At 37.6% G+C, this 10,964-nt stretch overlaps 1 protein-coding gene across 6 annotated transcripts in view; it reads right to left on the bottom strand.

Moving 5' to 3' along the window:
* Positions 1–1,676: 1,676 nt before the first annotated feature.
* NISCH (nischarin) overlaps positions 1,677–10,964 on the bottom strand; it is a 32,104-nt gene continuing 22,816 nt past the window's right edge. The window contains exons 15-21 of one of the 6 annotated variants that reach the window (XM_026071461.1): positions 10,034–10,089; positions 8,218–9,534; positions 7,568–7,742; positions 6,210–6,363; positions 5,480–5,608; positions 4,332–4,493; positions 1,677–3,085 (exon numbers count right to left, since the gene is read on the bottom strand). In XM_026071461.1, coding sequence (XP_025927246.1) covers positions 2,457–3,085; positions 4,332–4,493; positions 5,480–5,608; positions 6,210–6,363; positions 7,568–7,742; positions 8,218–9,534; positions 10,034–10,089 — 2,622 coding nt within the window. In that variant the 3' untranslated portion in view covers positions 1,677–2,456. Of the gene's footprint in view, positions 3,086–4,331; positions 4,494–5,479; positions 5,625–6,209; positions 6,364–7,567; positions 7,743–8,217; positions 9,535–10,024; positions 10,090–10,964 lie in introns of those variants that run through there. The other 5 variants (XM_026071462.1, XM_026071463.1, XM_026071466.1 and 2 more) reach the window with 5 other exon arrangements.

Genomic DNA, 10,964 nt, shown 5'->3' with positions numbered 1-10,964 from the left:
CATTTTGTTCATCTTAAAATGTGATTAGTGTTTACCAAGATCTCAAGGGGGAATTGTACCTGTTTTCTTGATGAATAATCTGATTCAAAGGGACAGATTTAAAGTTTTGAACAGCTGTGGACTTAAAGAATTTAATGTTTAAAAACAGCTGTGTTCCAGCTGTGATACAACCTAAAAAGATAACTTGATTGCCCAAATTGTATAAGCATCAGTAGATTATGCTTGGTTATTCTAACCCATATGCAGTAGTATTTTACAATATATCTAAACAGTTGGGTTTTATAAAGGAAGCTTAAAAACATAACTCAGGTCTATCTCAAGCACAAGGCATCCCCAGGACAGACTTTACACATAAGATGGATGCAGGGTTGACTTTACCAGAAACAATAATATAAGCCCAAGTATGAAAGGCAGAGATCTCAGTCATACTAGCTCAAATCCTAAGCAGCTCCAAAGGAGTCAATAGAGATTTACACTGCATTCACTTAAACCATAAGCTACATTCTAAATAATCCATTAAGCTAGTAAATTTTGTCAAAGTCTTACAAATAAGACTACTTGAGTTGCCACAGGCTCCTCTTACATGCTGCCTAATAGGATTGCATCAAATAAGCTAACAGAATTACCTCAAAAAGAATTAATGATGTCCTAAGCTTTTAATATTATTTTATCCCTAAGTCTTTTATTTTAGAAGCTATGTTTTTTTCTATCTAATGGCATTAAAGCGTTAAAGAACAGAAACATTAAGGAGATTTCAGTGAATAGAAGACCTCCTTTAAGCTAGATAAAAAAAATTAGTTTTCCCAAAGAGTCCACAGTACATAACTTAATTGGCCAGTTCAGTCCAAGTTTGACAGGGGCCTCCTCTGATAATGCTCCGTAAACGGAGCAGCACTCACAAACTCTTCACCTCTTTGGTTGCCTAGGGAACTCTACTGCAACCTGCAATGCCAATTTGACTTTGGCTGCCTGTGCCTTTGTCATCCCTGCCCTGGACTGCAATATTCCTGGGCTGGGAGCCCCCAGAGCACTGCCAAAATTCCCATCAGCATGGATATGCTTCATGGAACCACCAACCTCCCAGTGTCACTGTGGACATGACACCTTTGGAGATACTCAAAACTTGTTTGGATGAGGCAACCTGCTTGAAGTTGGACCAGATGACCTCCTGAGGTCTTCCAACCATTTTTTTTATCACATTTTTAAACACAGTTTTAAGCAGCATCAGCTGTCACATGTATATCAGAACTGTCCTTCCTGCTTTTGAGTGGTCATAGAACAGTCTTGTTTGAAGTCTCAGTATTTATCTTCTTCATACTCAATGAGCAAGTACTTTACTATCATGGGAGGGTAAAATTCGTTAGGCTAAGTAACATTCAAACTACAGACAATGGACAGCTTGGAAAGCAAATCCCTAATATCTGATGGAGCAGCAAAAGGACTTGAAGTATATCCTCCTTAAATTGTGTTTAGAAGCAGCAGATCCACAGATTTGATGACTTAACTCTATTTATGGCGCAGTATATACTTGCTATAGTAGAATAAACTATTTTCTTCTTTCGTCTTGCTGCATATTTCATACTTCACAGTACACTCTAGGAACAAAATATGTGCCTCTGAAGTGCCATATGGTACCTTGCAAACACAAGATAAACCTGAATAAAGACAAGACCAGGAGAAAACTGTCAAATTACACTTTATTTGTATTGACAAAGTAGGCAGAAGAAAGACTTGGTGCTCAGAGATACAAATTCATTATTTGCTGACAAAATGCTCGCCTGTCCATGTTGTGTACTTTTCATTTTCAAGAGAGTATCAAGTGGACTTTTAACAGGCAATTTTTCTTTTTCCTAGACTAAGGAAAAAGAATGATATGAAACCGTGATTTCAGATGAAAATGTGGTTTCTGCATGTAGCTCTAATTTTACTGCAAAGTTCATGATTGGCAGCAAATAATTAGATTTGGCCTCAGAAAGAAAAAATAGTAAAACTGTTTGTAAGGTCATTAAATAATAAGCATTAGCAGCATACCCAAAATACATCTTGTACAAATAACATTGCACTTGAACATACACAAGCATTTACCATTATTTACACATTAGAATTTGTATAGAACAGTAAGAGTGATATATACAGAAAAAACAGCGGAAACTTTAACAGCCCTAGATGACAGCATATCTAGTGTTGACTCCTTAATTTTTCCATACAGTTTCCCAGGATGTCTCATGAATTTTTTCACTATATACTGGCGCATAAAAAATAGACTTTACAAAAAGTTCAATCCCCGGTTAATACTTCAGAATAATTCTATGTACTATTAAATGTTCACTGCACTAGGGAACAAGGGAGTCCAGTTCAGCTCCTTACTAAAATAACAGAACGTGACAGGCTCTACCTACTTAAACGCTGTGCTTTACCTTACAACAGATGCTGCAATCACGTAAGCTGTGCAATAATTACCCAGTGAGTTCCAAAGGCAGTTCCCTACCACAGAGTATCTCCCACTGTCTTGCAAGCAAAGAAATTAACTTCTCTCGGCTTTCCGCACTTGGGATAAAGACATACCATTGGATCTCTCTATTCCTGTTGCCTTCTTGTTTAGCATGTCCCTTTGGGGCACTATCACTCTCTCCAAAGTGATTCAGTGTTAAATTCTGCATCAGATCCTGGTTTTGAACATCATCAAACACAAATGTGAGGGCCTGTGGATATGTCTGATAACCCATAAGTACTCTATCTAAATCCCGGATTCGTCTGCCATCTGCAAGCTGATACTTATCTTTCTTTGGTGGTTCCTTAGCAAATTCAGGTAGTGGGTAACTGATATAATCTTCATCGAAGAGAAACAAATCAGAGCTGGTTAATATTAGTGTTTTAGGCTGAAGCAAACTACAGTTTTGGGCAGATCCTTCTACATGATGTACTTGAAATGCCAGCACATACAAAAGGATATTGAGGGACTGAAGATTAGTCAAACCATCCATCTTCTCTGCCACTAGAAAAGCAAGGTCCCCAATTTCCTCTTCATTGGGATAAATAAATTTTACTCTGCTAGAGTGAATCAGTTCATAATTCTCCATTTTTCCTGCAAGGATAAATATATGTTACTATACAATATTTTCTTCATGCATGAGAATAAGCAACATAACCTTTGACAGTTAGTTGTAGCTGGAATAACTCAAGTTTTAAATCCATTTATACAGTTTTAATTGTATACAATACTGGAATAATTTTATTTGGATTGCAAATCTCTGCTGGAGTCTCTCTTGTATCACCAACACTTTTCTGCTAATTTCTAACCACATAACTCAGAGTGAGTTAGATGCAGAAGAGGTAGGAGGAAATACAGCTGGATTCTCATGTCAGAGACTATCTGCCTTCCTACCAGCTTGTTTCCTGTCTCCCCCTTCCCACTGCCCTGTTCTGAACTGACTGAAAGCATGATCAGATCACTGAACACAAACAAAATCCCTGCTTCTTTTAAGCAGACAGGAAGAGGGGGGGAAAATACAAAAGGAAAAAAAAAGATCAAGATGAATTGCTTTTTTATGGATGAGCACATACTAAGTTCTAGAATAGCAGGAAGTGAAGCTACATTGTGGCCTACTTTACTCCCTGCTAAGTGGCTAAAAACAATGTAGCAAAGCCTGCAGGAATCTTGTGCCTGAAAGCTTACCTGCTTTTTCTTATAAATCAATTGGTCTAATAAAAGACACTAGTCCTCCCTTCAGTCCTTGCACTTTTTGAGCTTACACAGCTTCTTAAAACAGTGACAGGAATAAACATCCATCAGGAAAATGCCATTTTATTTTGCACCATCAGCTGGCTTCAGAATTCTAAGCCAAAGTAGCTTCACCTGACATTTGAACTGAACCTACCACACCTTAAAAAGGTCCGGTTTTCACTTCTCTGCATTCTCACAGAACATCAGGATTCCTTTATTTGACCAAATGAGGTACAACATAACCTTTGGACTTTGTTAAATTCACTGTTCTTTAATGAGAGACTTGCAAGTTTCAGCCTAACCTATAGAGAGGAGTAGTGGAAGCTACACTAGCACACATCCCAAAACACAGCGCAAAGAATGCAGTTTCTGCTGGACTCCAGAATAAGCAATTGCTTTAACTTCATGGCAAGGCTGTTTGATATTTAACCATAGGGCATGTGTAAGAAGGCAAGTAAGGTAAGGAAGTTCGGTTAAATTATCAGGGACAAATAGGAAACAATTGATGCCAACGTATCCTTTAAAAGAGTTTTTAATCACTACACCTTAGATGATGCTCTAAATATATAGCCTGAACAACTTAAGCCTTATAGAAGAGACCTTTTACCTGTGTTTTTATTCCCAAACTCAGAGTAGAAGTCTTTATCTACTGGTTCAGGTGAAGGTGTGCGTGCCAGCAATGACAAAACCGCCATGAGCTGCTGTATAAAGGCATGAGTGTTGTAACTATCTCTTGTCAAGCAGGTGACTATATGATCTGCAGAGTGTCCTGAAGAGAAGACAGAATATAAAACATTCACATACCTGAACATAGCTTTATTATAATTTTTTCACCAATACAGAACTGTTGGCAAAAAAATATTTTTTGCAAGGATTATGTCTCCCCAAAATATGCAATTTCAGATGCATCATTATTTGGATAACTTTCCAATCCTTGGAAAAGAATAAGACAATCCTTACAACCCCACTGAAAAATAAAGCATGCAATTTCTCTTGATTTAAAATACAATGCACATTTATTGCATTTATTGCAGTTTGACTGCTGCTGTACAGATTCATCCTCATTATCTTATTACCGTTACAATTAATATTACAGAAATACAGCCTCAGTTTTTCTTTGCGTACTTACGGTACATAAGGTCACCTTAAATTATCTCCACTAAGGCAATTTTTTCCCCCTCAAGAGCTCACAGTACAATAAGAGAAAGCCTTTTTAGAACACAGGAACATATGAATCACAAATAGTGAGACTCTGGGGCAAAGCACCAGTCCTGAAACTTTAAACTCCCACATTATTTAAATTAAATCTAAAGTTGGCATCCTTTCTTTTTGCAAACTTTAAAGCCTCATTTTCCATCTAAAAAGTCAACTGTCAACTACACATTTTGCAGTACAGACAGTTCCTTGATCATACTCTTCATTGCAAACCAAAACCTCAGTACAACAGGAAAGTCTTTAAGACTTTCTTTTTGATCTCTTTTGCTAAGACACAAGAATTTTTAAAAGCACTTGAGGGACCAATTAATACATTGACATCAAGCCTCCTAGTTATCTCAAGTGCAAGGTCTTGCAAGACATTATCAGCCTACTCATTTATACAGCGCCATCAGCATTATATTAACTCCTTTTAAGAAAAAGAAGCAGCAAGATAACATACTCTTCCATATCAATAATGAAATAAAGATGAATCCATCTAAGACAAGACTAAAGAGACAATACGAAACTAGGAAAATTTAGAGCTTTAAACTTACTCACCAGTAATTCTGAAGTATTGGTCAAACAGGCCAACATTTACTGACTGCAGATCATTAAGTTTTAGCACAAAGCAGCAAGAGAGGTGGAAAGAGTTATTTTCGCAATCTGAGTTTTCTTGAGTCCAAAAATCTGTTGAAAAAAAATACTATAGGAAAAGGTTGCAGGAAAAAAAAGAAAAAAATGATTTTTTTTTTTTCCCCATGAGCATAGTTTTTATATTCAGATCTTACAACTATATCACACTCAAAGGAAGAAATCGGGAATTTCTCAATAAGCTGTCAAGTACCAAATATGACCAAATCTCCTTGCCAATACTGTTTCTGGAAGAAGTAGCTGTATCACACAGATTTAAAACAGCAGATGCATTCATGAACCAGTCACACAAACCAAATGCACACCATGACTTTCACTTACTATTTTGGCTTTTTTTTTAGCTGCTGAGGTGAGGCTAGGGAGTATTAAATGGCATCTGAGAAAAGCATGGACAATATGGCACATGGAAGGGTCTGTACGAGAAGCAGCCATGACTTAAGACCCCAAACCTGTTTTTTAAAGATTAAAACCCCCGTAAGAGTACTTTGCATAGGGCAGACTGTGCCACCCTTTTCCTCAATTAGGAGGCCCAGAAAAAGAGTACCAGGCAAGACTGGTACTTAAACTTAAGACAAACACACAGACACAGACTAAGTTTGTTACCTTATTAGAAGCCTGAAATTAATAACTGTCTTACCTGACTGGTGCTCATGAGCACGAATGAGAGAATCATCTAACAGAAAGTAAATAGCTTTTGTTGAGAGAAGCACACAAGCCATCACTTCCACATCAGGTGTTTTGTAAAACAAAACCGAAGACCACATGAGATGCCTCAGTTCTTCGTTTTCCACCTAAGATATAAATCATTTCATAAATCACTTGGACATTTTGATCTTTCAGACAGTTTCATCAGGTTAGAGGCAGTTTTAGATTACTACAAAAACAATTTCTAAATCTGAAGCATGTGAAAATGCTATTATTGAAGAGTGAAAGCTTGCCCCCAAAGCCACTAAACACAGCTATAATAGTTGTCTACAGAAAATGTCTTGTATACATAAGAGAAAATATTTTTCTGTTGTGGACTAATTATTCCTTGTTTCCGGAAAATAACAAGAAATTAGAAAAATATTTAGTGCACAAAGTCTTTCCAGCATAAACACTGAAAACAAAATTTTGTCAACTTCCAAATATCAGCAGTGCTTCCCAAACCTCAACAAGCCTATTAAGCCTTCAGATGCTACTGAGGGGCTGGATTCAAAGAGCCTCATGAGAGAGGATGGAAACACAGGTAACAATTAGAGCTGCTGTTACAGCTGGGCATTCTCCAAACTTCTAGCTTGACGAGCTTACTGTGAATTCTCAAATGAGTCACTTGCTTTCTTTATCAGCTCCTCCAGGTGTTAAAAGAGCAGCACAACTTATAAATAGTGCTTACTTTAAAAAATTTGGAAATGAGGGGAAGGAATAAAAAAAAGTCATTATGTTTCTGAACACAGTGATCTTTCATTTAAAAAGTCACATCATGAATTTAAGGTAAGAGTAGTACTTTTAAAACTTTCCACACACAGCCTGTAAATCTGGTATTCAGAAACTGGATTTATCTGCTTAGGTTTCCACAGCCCCTACAGCCACATACACATTGTATTGTATTTATGCACACACATTATACAACGAAGTCAGCACATTACTTGTTAATTTAGTCAGGTAACATTAAAAAATAATTCCATTCAAGTAATTTTCTTTACTTTTGCTATTTTAAAAAAATGTGAGGAACATTCTTGAAGTCATATTTTCAAGGCATATACTAATGTACTCTCTTGTTTTACATCAAGCATCCTGAGGGCAAAGTAAGCCCAGCAGGATCCCAGTCACTGCAGTTGGGGACCCAAAGTGGAGTCAGTAGCACAAACAAGATTTTGATCAAAAAGCCTCCAAATTTGGCATAACCTAACTCCTGTTTTTAAGTTTGATCAAGAAAGGGCTTTTTTTTAAAAACTATTCTTATCTAGTACTGAAAGGTCACATCTTTTTATACACCTGGACTAGACACAATACCTCTGCAATGTTGTTATGGAAAAACTCAATTAGGGCATTTCCTTTCAGCCCAGCAACATACTGCAGAGACACAGAAACATGAATGTGAACTGGAATCTGGTTATCTTCTGTAATCTTCTGCATAAGAAATTCAGATGGATATAAAGATGACAGTGTCAGATGAGGCTTGCAAAAGCTAGGAGACAGAACAGATCCAGAAAAAAGCAACATCAACATTTAAGGAAACATATAGCCCTTCCCCTACAAAAATTTGTACTTTACATTTCATTCAACAATTAGGAACAGGCAACTTTTATTCTTAATATCCATGGACTTGTTTACTCTAAATGATTTCTCTTGAGCATCAAGAGAAAATCTGTCAATCTGTCATGACCTCACCCTGCAAGGAAGTGGAAAAGTATCCATCCATGAGAAAATATGTTTTAAGTTGTAACCACAAAACAAAACAAAAATAAACAAAAAAGTAGACAGATACAGTTTGGGATAGCCATTCATGCATACTATATACTAACAGAAAGAAAGAACTTGACCAATATTATAGGCCTAATCATCAAATCCAAAAAGAGCTACAATGACAAATGCTAACACAGTGGTTAGGCCACATTAACTTTAGCACTGTGCAACCAATCTGTTACAAGAATCATCATTACCTTGCTGACTGACTGTGTCTGTTGGACTCCAAGAAGTGATTTCTTACAGAATCCGATTTGTTTGAAGCTTTGAAAATAACAATAGTCTTAACATCCTGCAGGAGTGTTCTTAACAGACTGTAGATTCTTAGGAAGCGGAATTTCTCATGAGGTAGAACAAATACTGCTGTAACAAATCTGTATCCAACAAGCAACTCCAGCACATGCCCATCCAAAAATGAACCTTTCTGCTGGATGGAACCATGAGTCGGATGCAACACAACTGATGCTAGTGGAATCCTACTCAGCTTGAATATACTTCTCAAGTCTTCTGCACCTACCCATTTGCCTGGCAGTACACTGAAATCTACCTTAACTATGTACAAACGCTGGGGTGTTAGAAATATCCAACAGGGATGAAACACACAGGGACCCTGATCAGAAGATTTATACATTGCTGAATAAAGTGCAGAACACAAAGTATTTTTGGACCATGCTTTGTTATTGTCAGCTGACTCTGGTTGACACAAGGCCTTCTGAACATTAGTTTTATTCCCGTAAACAAGATACGTTGGGAAACAACCTTTTATCTCAACATCCTCTGATGATATGCAATTCAATTCCATAAGCTGACAGACAAACTCCTGGAGGTTTGCTTTTCCACAGTACAATGTGGAGCTCGGTAACACTGATGTGCAGTGTTGAGAGCAACACGTGTGTAAACAGGAGTAAAAGTCTTGAAGATTCTGGGAATCTGAAAGAACAAACAAGCAGTTGTCACTGTTTTTCAGCTTGAGTGTTAAACAGATTTCTGGCATAAGAAAGCCAAATTCTGTCAGATCAGTGTATGGAAAACACAGTGTTAACTTCAAGGCAGAAGGGATATGCTGGCAGTTTCCTCTCAATTCCTGATGAGGAATCTCAAACACAGCTATCATACTATCAGTCAAAACCAAACAGGAAGCAAACTGCCTGAGTCCTTTATGAACATGAATAGAAAAACTCCAGAGGATTTTGACTACATCAACACTCTCTGCTGCTGTGTTGTCAGATGACTGAGTATCTGAAGCAATGCTGAACTTGAAAGTCTGATCTCCTTCATGAAGTCCCATTTCAAAATATCCATCTTCTTTTTCTGTGGTTCTGGAATCACCCAGAGGGTTTCCTTTATTCTCTGTAAAGGAGGGGGGTGACCTCTGCACAGTCTGCACTATCAAGGCAGAAAGGTGCTGGATAAAATCCTGGTTTGTGGCAGTGTATGACATACAATTAAAAGGCAAGATGACGGTATTACAGGGGTCAGGCACTGCACAGTGTTCTTCCTCTGAATGATCCGAACTTCAAAAGAGATAAAAGCCACAGTAAGTACCAGCTTGAATTTAAAAATAGTCATAACAACCTATGATTCATGCTGCTGCTTCTCAAAGCTTGGAGACAATCTCATTAACTCAGTTAAGTCAGTGTAATTTGTAGAACGTCTTTGTACTGCACACAGCCAATGCTTTAAAAGGCTGGTAACGTGTAATTCTATAGAAAGCATGAAGAACTAAAATGTTTACTCATCTTCCATTTCCCATCCCTAAGAAGCATATCTCTGAGTTAAAGCACTTTGCAATACAGCTACTGCTGTTTTTGAAACTACCAAAAGCATCCCATGGTTCAAAGTGTAAAAACACTTTGCACCATGAAATTGCTTTCAGTCCAAAAAAAACAGATGCAGCATACAATGAAAGAGAATGTGTTTTGCCTTAAAGGCTGGATTTTAAAAATGCAGTGTCCAGAGTTATTACTGAAAAGCTAGTGGGGATTTAAACCAGAGCGTAGATACCTAGCTTACCACGTATGATGACCTCTTCCATATTCTTTGGATGAGTCCAATAGAGAGGCAGGTGCCTAAGAAGAAGGAGAAAAGATCAGGAAGCCATGAACTACTTATGGCTGCTGACACTCTTCAGCATACATAAAAAAACAAATTAACATTGGCTCCAGCATTTTAAAGCTAGCCTACTCACTGCAAAGTCCTGACTGTTGTACTCATAGGCAGTTGAATAGCCTTCCTTACTCAGAGGATCTAATTTGAAAATCCAGTTTGAGGATCCTAAAATGCTTCACCTGTTTACTTAGGTTGGGCATTCAATTAAGGCAGGCAAGGACAGACTCTGCTGCTGATTTGGGCACAGATCCAACCTATGACCCATATACATTCTTTCTGCAGACTATAAAATTCTACCAAGGTTGTGTAAAGTGAGGTAAAAAGGTAAAGGAACTTCTTGAAGACCAACTACACTGGTGGCAAAGGAAGAGAACCCAGAGCTCCTGCTGGCTCTTTCCCCTAAGCCATGGTATTAATGAAGAGTGCTTCCGATGCTTATAACCAATGAAATAACTTAGAAACTATCAAGCAGCAGGAGTTTGAAGGAGACAAATCAGAGTTGTCATCTATTGATAGGGAGAAGCTTCTTCCACAAAGCGATGTTGTTACAACACTTAAGTCCTACACTCAGAGTAACTAAGTGGATACTAAATGGCAATGTGATACCAATACTGGATCAACATGTCACAAGTACTTGACTTTAAAGTCATAATACAAACACTGACACCAGTTCTCTACAACTCTGTAAACTGGAATTATTTGCTTAATTTAAAAGGTGGACTAACCTTCACACAATTTGAGGCTACCTCCGTTTTCCACTATAATAGCTCTAAAAATCAAAATAACTTTGCTATGGATTATTTTGACAACAGAAGTTTAATATCAGAACTAAACT

Source organism: Apteryx rowi, unplaced genomic scaffold (genome assembly GCF_003343035.1).
Source record: "Apteryx rowi isolate R43461 unplaced genomic scaffold, aptRow1 scaffold_326, whole genome shotgun sequence".
Lineage (NCBI taxonomy): Eukaryota > Metazoa > Chordata > Aves > Apterygiformes > Apterygidae > Apteryx > Apteryx rowi.
This window is presented reverse-complemented; position numbering and strand designations above follow the sequence as displayed.